A 19705-nucleotide genomic window follows, 5' to 3' on the forward strand; every position below is an offset into this window, starting at 1 on the left:
AGGTATTAAAGGATCAAGCAAAACAACAGCAGCGAATCGCTGATCAGAAAGAGCCAGAGGGAAAGGGGATAGTTCTTCCACAGCCTGGCGACCAAGTTATGCTGAGGGTGCTGCCAGAAAGGCCAGGCTTTGCCCCCAGGTGGATAGGACCACAGACGGTACTCTTAACGAATGATACGTGTGTCTGTGTACAGACTCGGTGCGGCAGCCAGTGGAAACACTGGACTCAGGTTAAAGCATACAACTCACCCTCTCGTTGCTCCCACAGACGGGAGTGGGGAACCAAGTGTACCCAGTAACCATGTAATTACAGAGAACCTAAGAGAGAAACACCAGCCAGCCATGGCAGACCTGATCACAGCTGATGAAAACATACCCAGAGAAAACGCAAATGCAGAAAACGCTGAGAGCGTGGCAGAAGACACTGAGAACGTGTTGGAAAACCATGACTAGCCTGCTAAAGTGTGATGATGATGGTACTCTGTAAAGAAAGCTGGTTGCTGAAGGGAGATAATTAATTTTATAGCATAGTATGGGAAAATATTTGGGAAATAGATGGGGAGGGATTTTTGAGTTAAAGCAGAGATGGCAAGTTCCACCACTTCGATGGCATTTCAGACTGCACACGGCATCTGAAAACAGTCACCCCGAGTCTGAGGAGCTGGGCCCTTTTCAGCAGTTGAGCCAGTGATCAACAGAACAGTTCGGAAGGGGGTGCCACCGGGGAGAGGTCCTTGCAGATGTTTACGTAGAGGGCACCCCAACCCCTTCCTGTACATCGATGAGAGAGCTGTGGGTGCTCCTGGAAGGAGAGTTTCAGCGACCAGAGGATAGAGGGCTGAAGACAAAGGAATGTGATTAAGATGCAGTCAGCCTGCAGGCACACGAAAGGAGCTGCATTCCTAAAGACTTGGAACAGCCTCTCTGCTTAACATTTGGTAGGTAATGCTAGGATAGATATTGAGGTACATAAAATTGGGGGGGGGGGAACTTCAAGACAGGGCATTTTTGCTGCCCTATTGGAGTACTGTGTCCAGTTCTGGTCACCTCACTATAGGAAGAATGTGGAAGCATTGGAAAGGGTACAGAGTACATTTACCAGGATGATGCCTAGTTTAGAAAGTATGCATTATGCTCAGAGATTAACAGAGCTAGGGCTTTACTCGTTGGAGAGAAGTAGGATGAGAGGAGACATGATAGAGGTGTACAAGATAATAAGAGGAATAGATAGAGTGGATAGCCAGCGCCTCTTCCCCAGGGTACCACTGCTCAATACAAGAGGATATGGCTTTAAGGTAAGGGGTGGGAAGTTCAAGGGGGATATTAGAGGAAGGTTTTTACTCAGAGAGTGTTTGGGGCGTGGAATGCACTGCCTGAGTCAGTGGTGGAGGCAGATACACTAGTGAAGTTTAAGAGACTACTAGACAGGTATATGGAGGAATTTAAGGTGGGGGCTTATAATGGGAGGCAGGGTTTGAGGGTCCGCACAACATTGTGGGCCGAAGGGTCTGTACTGTGCTGTACTATTCTATGTTCTATGTAGGTCCTCCTAGGCTGGCCTTTCCTGATACAAATCTAATTTGTCCAGGAGGGCCAAGAGGAGGGACTGTTAGAGTGGATTTCTTTGGGTAGATGATTTGTTTACACTTAAATGACTTTGGCCACCAGATTTCTATTTTAACTGTTTGACAAAGGACTGTGGATTGAGTCCACCACAATGGGCTTCCTAAAAGGTGTGAATACCAGATACTTCTGGTAGTTTGACCTGATGCTGTAGTTTCGAAGGCAGTATCACCTATACATTATAAATATTAATTCTCTTCTATGTTAGCATGGGAAATGCCAAATAAATGTATCGTAGACTTAACTTACATTCCTAAAGACTGTGGATACCAACCCAGACATGTTGGCTTCGGGAGGAAAGGATGGTGTGAGATTTTGTATGTAGCTTCAATAGGAAGCATTGTCTATAACTTTTAAGTAGCGATTGCCTTTGTGTTTAGCATATAAATATCCAGCCCACATTGAGCTAATGGTCTTTTCTGCGGAAAGCGTCTCCGTCCGTTAAGATGCCTGCTGTACCTTGTTGTGTCGAATAAAGAAGCTGCTTTGTATCTACTAGTGACTCTGTCTCTCCGGTAATTTCATCCACGCTACAACATTGGACAATAGCAAATATTTCTCCTTTATTCAGGAAAGGTAATAGGGATAACCCTGAGAATCATAGACCAGTGAGTTTTACATCAGTGGTGGATAAACTACTGGGGAGGATTCTTAGAGATAGGATCTACGATTATTTGGGGAAGCATGGTGTGATTAGGAGTTATCAACAGGGCTTTGTGAAGAGTAGGTTATGCCTCATGAGCCAGTCTGGTTTCTTTGAGGAAGTGACAAAACAAGTTGATGAAGACAGAGCAGTGGATGTGACGCACATGGATTTTAGCAAGGCACTTGACAAAGTTCTCCAAGGTAGACAGATGGCATTAAATCCAGCAAAAATTTGGCTGTATGAATTCAGAATTCAGAATTGGTTTGTCCAAAAAAATAAGAGGGAGACTGTACATGGAACATATTTTGCCTGAAGGTTTATGACCAGTGGTGTTCAACAGAGATCTGCTCTGGGATTCTGGATCTCTGGGACTCTTTGCAATATTTATAAATGACTTGGAAGAGAAAGTTGGAGTTTGGGTTAGTAAGTTTGCAGATGACACGTTTGTGGAATTGTGAATAGTATAGAAGACTGCCATAAGTTATAGTGGATATGATGGAGAGAGAAGCAGAGATATTGCAAATGGAGTTGAATCTGGAAAAGTGTGAAGTGATTCACTTTGGCAGGTCGAAGTTTAAGACAGAATACAGGGCTAATGGCAAGATTTTTAACAGTGCTGAGGAACAAAGCTCCCTTGGGGCTCATGTCCAGTTCAGTTCTGGTCACCTTATTATAGGAAGGATATAGAAGCTTTAAAGAGGACACAGTGGTATAGGCAGATACATCGGTGATATTTAAAAAAAACTAGAATGACATATGGATGAAAGAAAAATGGAGGGCTACATGGGAGGAAAAGATTAGATTGATCTTGGAGTAGCTTAAAGGGCTGGTACACCATCATGGGCTAAAGAGCTTGTATTTTGCTGTACTGTTCTCTGTTCTATATTCAGATAAGGGTGAGGATTGGGAGAACAAAGGCAGTGCCTGTGATAGGATAAAGATTAAGAAAGTATGGATTGCATGGATTGGTGTTAACTGAGATAAATGATAGGTGACAGTTAATCTGTCTTGAAGAGTTGTAAACATAGGAAGAGAGCAAGACCAAGAAACAACCATAAACAACCATGATATATGGAACACCAATATATACCGAAAATCTGAAACTAAGGAGAATGCTGGACAAAGCTGCAGGTTAGCAACATCTGTGTAAAGGGAAAAAAATATACTGTGCATCAGCATTGGCAAGAAATAACGAAGTGAAAAGAACACCTATAGATACTGTAAATCTGAAACAAGAACAGAAAATGTTGAAAACAGTTAATTGACCAGGCAGTATTTGTGAAGAGAGAAAATTGCAACCCCGCACCAAACTTCCCAAGTACTTACTCCAAAACTGACCAGTCCTGAAAGAAACATTGAATCCTGAAGTATGTCTAGATTGATGATGATTTGCTGGTTTTCGTGTCTGTACTGGTTTCACTACACCAATGTTAGAAGCCAAAGATAAAGATGGAAACTTTTCAAGTAATGTTAGAGAAGTTATTTTATAAATTTCACACCCATTAGACACTTTTATACATGTTTTCCACTGTTCAGTTATAATCTTCTTCTGTAGTAACTAATTTTCAATTTAATTACATCTACACTTTTGGAAAGTGCTCTGATCTTCCATCCATACTGTTAAGGTAGATAGTAAATAATGACGGACTTACCACAGATCAACACCTGTCTTTTGCCAATCTGAATTAACTGTCCCCATCCCTACTGCTTTCAAAATTGTAGCAACGTTGTTTTCCATTCTGTTCATTCCCTCCTGACCCCTATACTCTAATCATGTCCAACATACAGTTCCAATATTTAGTACCTTACCAAAGGCCATCAGAGATCCAAATATGTTACATATACTCTGTTACCTCTGTTACATATACCTCTGTTACGTAGTGACAGAAATTTTCAGTTGTTCAGATATGATCCTCTCCTGTGACACGTGGTAAGTGTTCCTCATTAAGTGCATTTTTACATTTTTTTTATGTTAGACAGTATACTTAAGTAAAGATTCCTTTCTCTTTCCTATCGACGTCATTAAGCCGATTGCCCTCAATTAACTGGAACTATTCTTTTGCCCTTCCCAACGTAGTAAAAATCATTTACCGTCCAGTGGTCCTTTAGCTTTTTCATTAACATTAATGAATATTAATGTGTCCGTTTCATAGCCTCCACTATCTCTCGCATTTATTTTAAAATATGTATCACTGTAATCCATGTTGACCACACTTCTTACCCTCTATAGGTTTGATTAATTTTTCAATGACCTCCTTCTTTTCCATCTGAAATGCCTTTACATCTTTTTGTTTTCTCAAACTAACATCGCACCCACCAGACATTCTTCTCCTCAAAGCAAAATAATAATTGAAATACTTTTTCCTTTGTCATGTTTTTTTATATATAGGTCTCTCAGTGGTCATCACTATATCATTCTTTTGTTGTTTGTGATTTAAGAATTCCTTATTATTTCTATTAATATTGTTCAAAGATATTTGTTTGTCTTACTAAGGTGTCTGAATATACCTATTACTCGATTAATACATTAGGAAACAAAATATTTGGGATCCAAATTCCAAAACAGTACCATCAATTAAAAAATATAAAAAGAATAGTTACCTAATCAAGTGAAAGATATGGAGACCGATCTCCCATTTTTCAACCGATGTATACAGTACATATAAAAACAAATATTTTGATAAAGGTTACATACTCCAAGTTACAGGAATGTAAGAATTTTGAAAGCAGCAAATAATATTTAATGGTAAGATTTAGAATGTTTAATACCTACTATAGCCTTTGTTGAACCTGCAAGGTACATAAATCTGACTTGTATTCTGGCTTGAAAATATGCCTACATAAAACATGTTAATCTTCCATACTGCTTAATCATTTTAGACAAATATATGCAAAGGAAAAGCAAAATTTTTTTATCTTCACTTGGAATGGTCCGTTACAAAACCAATCTTGACTTATTTTTAAAGTCAATACAATTGCAGATGGTAGAAATCTGAAATGTAAACAGAAAACTCTGGAAATAGTTAGCATGACAGACAGCACTTTTTCTTTCTCCATCAGCCCAGCCTTGCATTCTGGCCACATCCCACAGCCCTACACTTCACATTTTCCTGTGCTTTTATACTGTATTATCTTACTCGAATTCTCCCTATATTAACCTATTGACTGAAGTGCTTCTACAAAATATCCCCACAGTGACCCTAGCCTCACCCTGTCACAGATGTTCCTATTGTCCATTCCATCTTTATCCACCCTACCCTCTTCAAAACTTATGACTTATTTTTCTTTACTCTCCAGTTCTGATAAAAGGTCCTTGATCTGAAAAATTAACTCTGTTTCTCTTTCCACAGATACAATCTGACTTCTTGAGTTCTTCCAATATTTTCCGTTCTTATTACATTACTAATTCTACTCAGTAAATCTATACTAGTTTAAGAGTATGACCCTTCGGGGCTTGTGTTAAATTTTGAAAATCACTGTGAAGTCAGCTCTTAGTTTTCACTGCAAGATTTCTCCCTTACCATATTTTGTGTTGGTGTTGGAGTCACTTGCTGAGCAGTCTTCACTATCATTTCTCCCAAACTCTCAGCAGCAGTCTCTTCAGAGTCACTAGCAAATAAATATAGTAGGAAAATATATTTTTATTGTACAACAGTTAGGAGTTTCAATCTTATTGCAGAAAAATTCAACTGTAAATACCCCCTGAATGAAAATTAATAACAGAACACCTCATTTTCAACCATCATTCAATTAACATTAGTTCAATGACGGTGTATAAAACATACATGAAATAATTAGTGTGGATAGTTCTTAATTTAAAGGATGTTAAACAGCTTGTAAGCATCTGGTAGCAAGCTAAAGTAGGTCATTCAAAATTTATCTATCTAAATTAAGAGGAAAAAAATTGGTTTCTCCTCCTGGATCGACATGTCACAAGATACTAAACTGACTTAACAGGGTTGCCTGGGAATCCTTAGCTGTCAATGGTGAATATGCAAAGGGCCAGCAAATTAAATCAACCTGCCAAACTGTCAATTTCAAGTCTCATGACTGCATGAAAATGGCATCATGGAAAGAAATCATGCATTGCCTTAGTCTGGATTTCCTGGCATTAATTCAAAAATTCATGCAGTTGGAGCTAATTTCACATGCAAATTTCAGTCAATGAGCTTGAAGCAAGACATCCCATGACTATTCAAAAATCTGACAGGATTTTTTTCACCCCTAAATATGAAATTGACTGTATATGAAATCCAATCTCCATTTGCTTACAGTTTGCATATCTACACTGACCCATCTGCAGGGCCAAGTTAATGAGAACAGTACCTGGTTCCAGATGCATCCTCCCACCCATCTTTACTGAAGTGCTCGAAGACATTGCTCATTTTCTTGATGGATCGGTTGAGAAGTCTCTGGTACCGTTTCATGGAATAATTTTTCTTTTTTTTTGCTCTTGGATTGTAGGTTACTGTTTTACATGCACAACTTCCAGTGGTGTCTCCCTCTCTTGATCCAGTATTCATGGTGGCAGACTTAGATGCAAAAGCATCCTGCATCTCCTGTATTTTCTGCAGCAACAACTCATTCTCTTTCCTCAAAAGTACCGTTTCTGCAATTTGCCTTTTTAAGTAGGAAACTTCTGTTTTAAATTCATCCATCATTGCATCAAGTTCATTTTTTTCTTCCTTAATTTGTTGATTTCCCTTCATTAGTTCTCCTATTTCAATAGCTTGATTGTCTGATTCACTTTGAAGCTTGTTGTAGGCAGTTTTCAAAGAAGCTTTGGCCTGTATCAACTCCTGATTTGTTTCTCTCAAATCTTTGGCTTCTTTCTGAATACTTTTAAGTTTCCTTTCCAAATGGCTAATCTGAAATGGGAAATCAATTACTTTAAGATTTGCTTTGAGAGGATGCCCAACATTGACCAGAAATGTAGTGTCCATTGATTTAGTCCTGATTGGTTCAGGTTATAACAACTACCTAATCCACATGGGCAGAGCAGATTGGGAGATAACACCTGTGGCAATTTAGGTACAGCCTGAGGCTAAATAAAACTTAGAACAGTGGTGTTATATGCAGCGATGCAATTTTAACTCCTCCCTCTCATAAGTGTCCGACATTTGCTCCATAGTAGTGGAAAATAGTTAACACCAAAAGGGAAGAACACATTTAAGAAAGGATTTGAGGAAGCAGCACTGCATCAACGCTGCAGTAACACTGCAGTAAACGACTAATCCCATTCCATTGTTGCCCTGCAAACAGCAAATAGCACGATGGGGCAAGAGTCAAAGCTGTGGTGCAAAAAACACACTGTTATAAGAACAACATCTTCAATTAATCATCAGCCAGACAATCTGGTTTTGTGGAAGTTTATTGACTACATAATTAATATAAATAGATTTTTTATCTGTGATGAAAGTCAAAAAAATAAAAATTCAGAGTTTATCCATTCAATAAACAACATAAGATAGATTGGAACAGTTTGATGTTAAACAAATTTGAGCTTTTACTATTCTTGAAAGAAAATAATATTTTAAAATATGGATCCTATAATGTTTTTAACAGTTAATCTGTAGTAATCTCATTTTCAAAGAGTGTTTTAAAGGACAATTCAGTAACATTTTGCAGGCATATGTGTTCACTTTTTTCTACAAGGTCCATATAGAATTAAATATACGCACTTTAAAGATGAAGAATATATTCTGACTGATCCCTCATCTTAAATGACTTGTACAAAAAGGGCTATAGCCTGTAATACTACTCACAGCTGCTGTCAACTTTTAACAGCCTATTACACTAAAGAATACAAAGGAAAAGGTGCTCATACATTTCAAGCCCAAGTCTATTAGACATTTTTATGCCACACAAAACCTCAGCACTATAATGCATCCAATATTAATATCTGGACGCACAATTCAGTGCTGTCAGATTTGGACAACTATACATTTTATCATATTATTGTCTCTTTTTAAGACAAGTTAAAAATACATTAAAAATGCCTACAGGGTTCTTACCCGAGGCAATTGTCCTTGTCTTTTTCAGTTTAACCTGCCTCCTGAAAGCAAAACATGCAACCCTTCTGAAAATTACAGTTATTTTCTCACACTGGAGATGATGAAATGAAATAATTCCTCTGACATCCCTGGACTATAGTACACAAATTATTTCAATTACTTGTTTCTGTTGAAGTCAAATGAATCTGAGCATTTCCTGTGCTGTACATTATTATATTTAACTTGATGTTTGTCATTCTGTAATAATGCGATGACAGCTTTCATTACCTGACCATATGGCACTTGTTACAACACACAACAGCATCATCTCCTCTAAATTATTCCCTACAAGTTAATACACAATTTACAAACCAACAACAACAGCCCTCAGCTTCCCTTTACAGATATCACTGGTACCTTTAGGATACATTTGGAATTCATAATAAATGCTGGAAGAAGTGTGCAAAATCAAATGTATTTTCTGCAAACAAAAGATCTTTGGATTACCCTTAGCACTCATGAAGCTTGTCATGAGGAATTTTATAACTACTTTGTCACAGTGGCAGAAAGCCACAGTTTTAAAATTAAATAGTTTGCAGATTAAAATATATAATTTATAATTGGATTTTGCTTGTATACTTCAAGACATATATCATCATTGTTATCAAAAGGGAAATGTCAAGAAGCTTGCAACATAGAAGTTGATACAGAATGAAAGATATTATCACAAATGTATGGTGTCAGGATTACGTAAGGCCCAAAACAGTTTTAAAATAATAACTATGTTAACATAGAGTATACTACAGACTCTTCCTGAGTGCAAATCTTATAAACACTATCAGTTACCCAGTTCTAGAAGTAGCCTGTTTTCATTCCCTTTGATCCAATGCTCATTAGATAAGATGCATTAAAAGCATCTTTAACAAAGTAAAATGGTCCCAAAAACTGAACAGAGTGAGACATAGGCCACAAAGGAGATATTACTGGAGGAAGTTGGGTCAAAGATGTACCATTTAAGGAGTATCTTTAAGGAGGAATATGAGGTAGAGAGCCAGTGTTAAGTAAGTGTTTTGCAGAGCTTAAGGCACCAGGTAGCTAAAGGCACAGCCATTAAATTCAAGGAAGCTCAAGGGCTGAAATGGAAGAGACAAATCTCAGTAGTCTGTACTCTGGAGGTTATGACATTCACAAATGCAAGGCCTGTTATCATATTTGAAAATAAGGATGAGTATTTTAAAACTGAAGCACTGCTTAACTGTAAGTCATTGCCAGTGAATGAGTATAGGAAAGAAAAATGAACTTGACCTAGTGTAATGTTAGGACAAAAGCAGAAGAGTTTTGGACGTTCCCAAGCTTATGAAGGAAAAACAAGAGAATTCGCAAACGATGTGATGAAACAACTGCCTTAAGGTAACAAAGGCACGGATAAGTAACTTGGTAACAGCTAAATTGACATGGATGGAGTTGAGTGACAGATTAAAAGTGGAAGCCTGCAACACATGGAACACAGGTAACAAATAAGACAGGTGGCCACATTTGTGACTCAATATTTAGTGTGCACAAATTCCTCACTAGTCCAATACCACCTTTGATTGCAAAGAAAATCCCTAGCTTTTTCCATCTACTCCCGATAGTCTTTCTGAAACTAAGCTCTATTCCCTTCAGTCTAAGTAGTAGTATAATGAAAAGTTCAAAGTAGTTATTAAAGTGTATATATATGTCACCATATACAATCCTGAGATTTATTTCTTGAAGGCAATTATAAGGAGCGCAATAGAATCAATGAAAGGCTGCAACCAACAGGACAGAGGACAACCAATGTGCAAAACAAAAACAACAAACTGTGCAAATACACAAAGAGGAGGGAAAAGAAAGAAAATTGATAATAATAATGATAAATAAATAAGCAATAAACTCAGGAACATGAGATGAAGAGTCCTTGAAAGTGAGTCCATAAATTGCGAGAACAATTCAGTGATGGAACGAGTGACATTATTCCCACTAGTTCAAGAACCTGATGGTTCGAGGGTAATATCTGCTCCTGAACCTGGTGGTGCGAGTCCTGAGATCCTTGTACCTTGTTCCTGATGGCAGCAGCAAGAAGAGAGGTGGTGGGGATCCCCGAGGATGGATGCTACTTTCCTGTGACAACTCTCTGTACAGATATGCTCAATGGTGGAGAGGGCAGGAATGGAGTCTCTGATGTGTCATTTCCAGCCGTTCAATTGATAGATTTGAAGCATGTGGGAACAGCAAGCTGGATTCTCTGCAGAGTCGTTCTCATGTCTTCGGCTGTTACAAAATGTCTGCTCACCTGGAATAAGGTAGCTTTTCTGGCTAGTGTTGTGTTGTTTGCCTTGAACTGTGAATAAAAGTTGTTCAGAGCATTGTCCCTTCCCTTTACATTTGATCTTCCAAACAGCAACGTCTCACATTTACCCAGAATAAATTCTATTTGTCATTTCTCCACATATATCCGCAGTGGATCTATATTCTGATATATCCTTTGGCAATCTTCCTTACTATTGCCACACCACCAATCCTTGCTTATCTGCAAAGTGACCAATCCACTGAATCATGGACCTCCAACCAGAATAAAAACCCATCAACCTCTATGCTACTATGCTCTGCTTTCAATGGCAAGCCAATTCTGAATCCAAACAGCCAATTCACTGTACATCCCATGCACTTTAGTCTTCTAGATAAGCCTACCATGAGGGACTTTGTTGAATGCTTCTTTTTAAATCCGTATCTACTACTCTATCATTGTTCACCTTCTTAAAAAACTCGATCAAATTAGTAAGACACAACCATGCCTGCACAAGTCATGCTGTCCTGAAAGTGGCCATTTTTTTCCCAAATGTTCAAAATCCCTATACCTATGAATCCCACCCACCCCCAATAGCCTCGCTAACTTCTTTCTTAAATAATTCAATGCCAGTCCTCCAGGACCTCGCCTGTGGCTATGTTTCAATTGGTTTTGAATTGCTTTGCCTCATAGTTCCTAGTATAAATGGCCAATCCTCAATAAACTGCTTCAGCTCCTATACACTCAGCTAAAAAATTATGCTCTTTATATTCTAAAATTAATTCTCTTTAAACTTGTGCTGGTTTCCAGTGTAACAGCATCCTGAATTAAAGCTTGTATCCTTTTCAATTTTTTTCCCACGAGCTCACTCCTATCTCCATATTCTCTTCCAGCCCAACAAACTCCAGGATCTCTGTGCTCCTCTGATTCTGACTTCTTGTCACTTCCAAATATCAGCCACTATCACCAGAAGCTATGCTTCCAGCTACTTAGATTGTGAAGTATGGCATTAACTCTACTTAGATTGTGAAGTATGGCATTAACTCTCTATTACGCTCTTTCTTTAAAACATTCTTAAACACCAACACTCTCGCCAAGTTTTTACACAGCTGCCCCAGTATCTTATTGTGTGCTTCAGTGTCAATCACCATTTGGTAAAATTTCTTTAAAGTTTTGGGATACTTAGATTGGTAATAGAAATGCATTTTGTAATTATAAATTGATCTAAATTTATTTTGTTTGCTCTATAATTTCTACCTACACACTAACACTGGGGCAACAGAGGGATTTTGTTCAAAATTAACTTGCATGATTGGTGCATGAGGCACATGGCTGGCAATATCCCCACCAGGATTCTGCTATGGAAAACGATAATGTACATTGGCATTCATAAATCAAATATTCAAGACTCCAATCTCTAAAGGGGATGGTAACCCCAATCTATGAAATCTATCCTTCTGTGTTTCTAGTACACTCAGTGGCCACTTAATTAGGTACCTCCTGTAACCAAGAAAGTGGCCAATAAGGATATGTTTCTGGCCTTCTGCTGCCGTAGTCCATCCACTTCAAGGTTTGACGTGTTGTGCACTCAGAGATTCTTTTCTGCACACCACTGATGCAACGCATGGTTATTTGGGCTACTGTTACCTCCCTGTCAGCTTAAATCAGTCAACCTATTCTCCTCTGACCTCTCATTAACAGGGCGGTTTCACCCACAAAACTGTCACTCATGAGATGCTTTTGGTTTATTGCACTATTCTCTGTAAATTCTAAAGACTGCTTTGCTTGAAAATCCCAGGAGATCAGTAACATTGAGCCCTGTGAGCCTTTAAGGTTTGCTATAGAGCATTGGGCTTCTAGGTTTCTTGAGCACCTGTATTTACTAGCTGTTATCTTAACAAAAAGTCATTAAGCCCTTGTGCTTTGTCTAATATTGTCAAGTTAATTGCGATTGGGACAGGTTTTCGGCATTCTATAATTATTAGAGCAGATTCTCATTGAGTGTTGGAATCCTTCTGTTGAGAATGAATTGTCTCAGGGTGTTGCTTGGTTGTGCTACCTATACTCTGTTGGTATTCCGATGTATAATCTCTCGTTTCCTTCTCTACATAGGAGTCTGCTATTCCTCCACACCTGGGTTCAGATATTGCCACCACACACCATGACAATCAGCAGCTTCTGAGATACTCAAACCACCTCGCCTGGCACCAACAGTCATTCCACAGTCAAAGTCACTTAGATCACATTTCTACCCATTCTGATGTTTGGTCTGAGCAACAACTGAACCTTTTGACCATTTTGTACATTGAGTTGCTAACACATGACTGACTAATCAGATATCTGCATCATAATCAATAAGCAGGTGTACACGTGCACCTCATAAAGTGGCTACTGAGTCTAATTCACATCCAGTCATGAATGGTGGTGGACAATTAAACAACTCACTGGCGGAGGCGGCTCCACAAATATCCCCATCCTGAATGATAGAGGAACCCAGCACACCTGTGCAATAGATAAGGCAGCGATCTTCAGCCAGAAGTGCCTAGTAGGTGATCCAGCTCAGTCTCCTCCAAAAATCCCCAGCATCCCAGATGGCAGTATGCAGCCAATCCGATTCACTCTAAATGATATCAAGAAACGGCTGAAAGTACTGGATACTGTGAAGGGTATGGCCCCAGGCAAAATCTTGGCAATAGTCCTGAAGACTTGTGCTCCAGAATTTGCCACACCATGAGCCAAGCTGTTCCAGTACAGCTACAAAACTGGCATCTACCCGGCGATGTGGAACAAACAGGACAAGTCCAACCCAGCTAAGTATTGCCCTATCAGCCGACTCTCAATCATCAGCAAAGCAATGGAAGGGGTTATCAAAAGTGCTATAATGCAGCACCTACTCCGCAATAACCTGCTTACAGATGCCCAGTTTGGGTCCCGTCAAGGCCACTCAGCTCCTGACCTTATCACCTCCTTGGTCCAAACATGGACCAAAGAGCTAAGTACAAGAGATGAGATGAGAGCGATAGACCTTGACATCAAGACAGCATTTGACCCAGTTTGGCATCAAGGTGACCTAGCTAAAATGGAGTCAATGGGAATTAGGGAGGAAACCCTCCACTGGTTAGAATCATACCTGACACAAAGGAAGATGGTTGTGGTGGTTGGAGGTCAATCATCTCATCCTCAGGATATCACTGCAGGAGTTCCTGCAGTGTCCTAGGACCAACCATCTTGATCTACTTCAACAATGACCTTCCTTCCATCATAAGGTCAAAAGTGGGGATTTTCGCAGACTACTGCACAATGTTCTGCACCATTCATGACTCCTCAAGATAGTGAAGCAGTTCATACCCAAACGCAGCAGACCCTGGACAATCTACAGGCTTGCGCTGACAAGCGGCAAGTAACATTTGAGGTACACAAGTGCCAGGTAATGACCATCTCAAACAAGAGAGGCTCTAACCATCATCGTTTGACATTCAGTAGCATCACCATCACTGAATCCCCTATTATCAACATCTTAGGCATTACTATTGACAGGAAACTGAAATGGTCTAGCCAGATAAACACTGTGGCTACCAGAGCAAGTCAAGGCTCAGAATCCTGCGGCATGTAACTCAACTCCCAATTCCACAAAATCTGTCCACCATCTACAAGGCTCAGATCAGGAGTGTAATGGAATATTCGCCACTTGCCTGGATGAGTGCAGCTCCATCAACACTCAAAAAGCTTGACACCATCCAGTACATGGCAGCCCACTTAATTGGTACCCCTTCCACAAGCATCCAATCTCTCCATCATCGACGAACAGTTGCAGTAGTGTGTACTATCTACAAGATGCACTGCAACAATACGCCAAAGTTCCTAAGTCAGCACCTTCTAGACCTACAAACACTACCACCTAGAAGGACGAGAACAGCAGATACTTGGAAACACCACCACTTGGAAATCCCCCCTCCAAGTCACTCACCATCCTGACCTGGAAACATATCATTCCTTCATTCTCGCTGGGTCAAAATCATGGAACTCCCTCCCTAACAACACTGTGGGTGTACCTATACCTCAGGGACTGCAGCAGTTCAAGAAGGCAGCTCATCACCACCTTCTCAAGGGCAACTAGGGATGGGCAATAAACGCTGGCTTAGCTGGCAATGCCAACATCCCGTAAATGAATAAATTTTTTTTAAAAATTCAATTTGGACCTCTAACTGAATCCTAAAAAGAAATGAAAAAAAACTAAAATAAGAACAGAAAGTAATGGAAATACTCAGTACATCAGGCAGCAACTGTGAAGACAGAAACAATGTTAATGTACTCTGTTATGAGCCTGTTATCTGTTTCTTACTCCACAATCTTTTTATCTTACTTACCAATTGCTTCTAGAACATCTGCTTTCATTTCAGATTTAAGCATCTGCTGCTTTTTGCTTTTCATTTACAAGAAAACCATGAACACACATTGAAAATTAAATCTAATTCTGAAACCAATGATAGGTTTTGAAAAACTAAGTGAGTGACAGAAATTGATTCAGCAAACCAAGATTTGGCTTCAAAGTTGAAATGCTGTAAGAAAATAGTTCTGAAAGATTACAGAGAAAACTGGTTTCAGAATTAAAACCATATTAATCTTCAAATCCAACAAGCAGCATCTGAAAAGTAAACTCCCTAACTTAGACAGTACTTGCCTTCATCTTTGGGAACCCATGGCTACGATATGTGCAAGTTACCAAAAAGATTACAGTTCCTTGTTTTGACCTCTCTGATGCTACTTTACAAAGTTACATTCTCTACCCCCAAGAGATAATGGGAATACCATTACCCACAAATTGCCCTCCAAGCTGCTCACTATTCTGACTTGGAAATATCTTACTGATTCTTCAGAACTGCTGGATCTAAATCCTGGAATTTTCTCCCCATCAGCACTTTAAGAGCACCTTGACAAAAAGAATTTAGAGCTGCTCAAGGAAGCAGTTCACTGCTAGACTTGCCAGGAATGACAAAAGTTAAAAATAAAATTCTTCAGAGATTGGTGAACTACCTTCTTTTAGCAGAAAGGCTCAGCTCTACTTGGGAGTTCCTGAAATTCCATGCAACGTGCCTCAAAGGGTAATCTACTATAAAGTGCAGAGCAGAGTGAAAAAATATCCAAGTATAAAAATAATGAGCAAGAAAAAAAAGGACTCTAATCTGAAAAGAAGACAAAGCCAGTTTCAAATACACAGAACGAGAACACTACTTCAAAGCAAAACAGGAGTGACTTGAATCAATAAATTTAACAGTAAATTTAAGATTACCCTTTGAGTACTAATTGTCTATTTTATAGTGATTTTGGGATCATCTGCAGAAATTATATCTAATCATACTTTATGCAGGGATGTTAACCAAGACAGGAACACCCTGTTGTCTAAGCGAGAAACTGATTTGTTAAATGGACACACTTTTAGATAGCAAAGAAAAATTGTAATTAAGTTAAAGGTAAGCATTGAATGATGTAGCAAACTCAAAGGGCGGAATGACTTAATCATGCTCTTACTTCAAACATTCTCATGTAGATGTGTCACACAACCTGAGACAAAAAAGGGAACAGATTCTTTTGATTAGACATTGTCTTTCACAAGTCTTTGCTCTGAGCTTTCGATTTCAGGAAGAGAGGTTCAACTGCACCTTGACTAATATTTATCTGCCAATCAATATTATAGGAATAGGTTATTTAGCATGATCACATCAATGTATATGGGACATTTCTGTGTAATAACTGGACTCTACTTTCTGTTGATTAGAAATTAGTGACCACAATTCAGAACTATCTCATCGACTAACATGCCAACTGGGGGGAATCGATATACAAATTGGTCCATTTTCCCAATTCTCCCAAAATGCTACACTACATGACGAACTTCCATCTCTTTTCCTCAAATACCTTAAATTCCCACTGCTGTCTGAGAAATTCAGCTTTTTCTTACTAACATTTACAAATAGGTTATGGGATAATTTTCAGATATGCTGTGCTTTATACTAGAAATAAAACTGCCCTTTAAACTTTCCTCACCATAACTTTTAAGTTTGGGACTTTATTTATCCAGCAAGAATATTTTTAAATTTTTTTTTCATTCAGTGCAATTTCATAATCTGGTGTTATTTTCACTAATATAATTTTAGTTATGCAGATTCATGATCTTGATGAAGTAAAATACAACATAATAAATTCTTTTAATCTTGTATATGGTGCATGTATTACAATTTGAATATGCCAATAAGAATGTGTCATTTGTAACACAATTTTTTTCTGTTCAGAAGAACCTTATTCATATTCAAAATAAGAAATGCAACAATAAAATTTTGATGCATCATTAATGCTTAAAAGCATTTCTTTTCAGAATGATGATTCAGAAATTTTAAGTTTATTTGAATACCCATGTTCCCTCTGTAGCAAAACAACATACGTATCCTTTTATAACAGAACATCAACAATGAACATAATTAGCATTTCACATACGGTATTTTATGCATCACATTCAATTTTAGGATATTGTAAGGTCATTTCGTTATTCATATATTCCTGAAAAGTTCTATCTCTACTATTTCTATCTATCATTATTCTCCTGCAGGAGAAATTCAAACAGAGAAATGCAAATTACATCAGTGCCTCATCTTTAATCAAAATGGTTACCTCTATCAGAAATCATCATTGATAACCCAAATGAAACCAATATTGATTTATATCTGCTGGTTCTAGGTGGATAAATATTTTGTAAGCTAATAAATTAATGAGTTCAGCAGATTCCCTGAATTTTATTGTTGCAGTCCAGCTGCGGATATGAATAAGCAGAGGGCAAACAGGAAGACAAATAATACATTGGCCTTCATTGAAAGTGTACTAAAGGAAGGGCATCTTACTGTAATTACATAGACTTTAGTGAGACCACACCTGGAATAAACATGCGAATTCCATCTCCTTTCTGAAAGGGACAATGCAGATCTACCAGATTAATTCTTGAAATAGCAGGTTTGTTCGACAAGGGAAAATTCAAGGAGGGTTCATAAGATTAGAAAACATACAGTATGAGCAGAAAATATCCAGTAGACCATAAGACAAAGACACTTTGTGTTCCTGATAAATACAAATCGCATTGCTTTTATATTGTTTCTGACTTCCATGTCAGCCACCGTTGCCTCACCCTCCCTTTAGAATGTTTCTACTTCTTTGGGATGAAATGATCCTCAGGCTTCCAAATTATTTCCAGAGCCACCTGCCATTGCTGCCCTACCATCATCCCTGCTAAGATCCCATTTCAATCAACCTTGGCTAGCTCTCTTCTCATACCTCTGTAGGTTACCTTTACTAAGTGTTATACCAACACATTCAATTTTAGCTTCTCCTTCTCAAACTGCAAAGTGAATTCTATCATATTATGGTCACTGCTTACTCAGGGTTTTTTTTTTAACCGGAAGCTTCCAAGTCAAATCCTTAAAGACCTAACCATAAACTGCTCTAAAAAGCTATCTCATGGGCATTCTGCAAGTTCTTTATCTTGGGATCCAACCAACCTAATTTTTCCAATCTACATGCAACATAAAGGTTCCCCAAGACTACTGTAACACTGCCTTTCTTACATGTCTTTTCAATCTCCTATTGTAATTTGAGCACCACATCCTGACTACTATTCAGAAGCTTGGATATACAGTAACTCCCATCAGGGCCTTTTTACCCTTGTCATGTGATGTCCACAACATTTTACCTGACAATTTCTAACAAAGCTGTAAGATCATCTACGTTGTCATATATACAAATATAACATCTTCAGGCCTGTATTCAACCTCTCCACCCTACCTACCCCACTCCCACACCACCACCTATTCAAATTTGCATCCACCTTGCTTGAAATTCTGATGTCTTTAAACTTTGTCGATTTTTTTAAAATTCTGGAGACTTCAGTAACCTCTTCTGTATTCTCCTTTCCTTTTCACTTTACCAATCCTTTTCCAATCTGTTGAACCCACACCCCTACCATTTAATTTAAAACCCAATCACAGCCCCAGTTATGCGACTCAGCCCTGGTCCACTATAGTTCCATGGAGCCTGTTACATTGAAACAGCTCCCTTCTTCCCCAATACCGGAGCCAATATCCCACAAATTCAAACCCACTCCTCCTATGCCAATCTCTGACCCACACATTTAATTCTGATCGTATTGACATTGTGCACAGTTTGCACAGGGCTCAGGTAGAAATTGGGAGATTATTACCTTTATGCTTTGCTTTTTAATTTTGATCCTGAATATACTCGGGGTGCAAGATCCTTCTGACATACAGGGTCTGCACAGGGTCCATATCATTCGATTCATTTAATTCATACATCCTTCTAACTGCCTCTAAAACTTTGCTATAATATCTGCTTCTACTACCTCCCCTGGCAGCACATCCATGCTCCAAAGAGTCTTTCCATTTATAGTATACTTCCCTCTTGCATTTGACCTCCCAAAATGCATCACATCACACTTGTCCCAATCTAGCTGCCATTCCACTTCCCAATTTCCAACTGATTTTTATTCTGTTAGACTCTTTGACAACCTTCATCACTATGCAAAACCCCACCAATTTCCTTGTCATCTGCAAAATTACTAATCGGAGCACATTTCCTTTCATGCTCTGCCTTCATTTATATATTATGAACAGCAGTGTTCCAAGCACTGATTCTCAAAGAACACCGTTGTTCACAGACCTCCAGTAGCAGAAACAACCCTCAACCACAACCTTCTGTCTTCTATGACCAAACCAAGTTTAGTTCCAATTAATCAACTCATTCTGGAACCTCAATTTTTAAATTTTGTCTTTTGGACTAGCCCACCGTAAGGGACCTCCTGAAATTCTTTAGTAATGTCTTTGTGGGCAACACCGTACCTTCATCAACTATCTTTGCTACCTCCACAAAAATCTGAAATAAATTTAAGGACCTTCCCTGTCAACTATCCTTAATACCCATTCTATTCCAAATACAAGTAAATCCTGTGACCAAGAATCTTCTCCTGTAATGACACCATTGCTGATTCAATTGTCAACAAAGAAATTATAATCCCCATTAGCCATTTGTAAACAAAAGAACAACAACTGGCTGTTTTCCAGTCTCCTGAAATCTTGC

General features: G+C 38.7%; 1 protein-coding gene across 2 annotated transcripts in view; it reads right to left on the minus strand.

The window, feature by feature from the left end:
* The window catches only part of cntln (centlein, centrosomal protein), a 529511-nt gene that overhangs the window by 255783 nt on the left and 254023 nt on the right, over window positions 1-19705 (minus strand). For both annotated transcript variants that reach the window (XM_072258219.1, XM_072258220.1), the window contains 2 exons: window positions 6596-7137; window positions 5791-5878 (listed from right to left, as the gene is read on the minus strand). In XM_072258219.1, coding sequence (XP_072114320.1) covers window positions 5791-5878; window positions 6596-7137 — 630 coding nt within the window. The remainder of the gene's footprint in view (window positions 1-5790; window positions 5879-6595; window positions 7138-19705) is intronic.

Source organism: Mobula birostris, chromosome 5 (genome assembly GCF_030028105.1).
Source record: "Mobula birostris isolate sMobBir1 chromosome 5, sMobBir1.hap1, whole genome shotgun sequence".
Taxonomy (NCBI): domain Eukaryota; kingdom Metazoa; phylum Chordata; class Chondrichthyes; order Myliobatiformes; family Myliobatidae; genus Mobula; species Mobula birostris.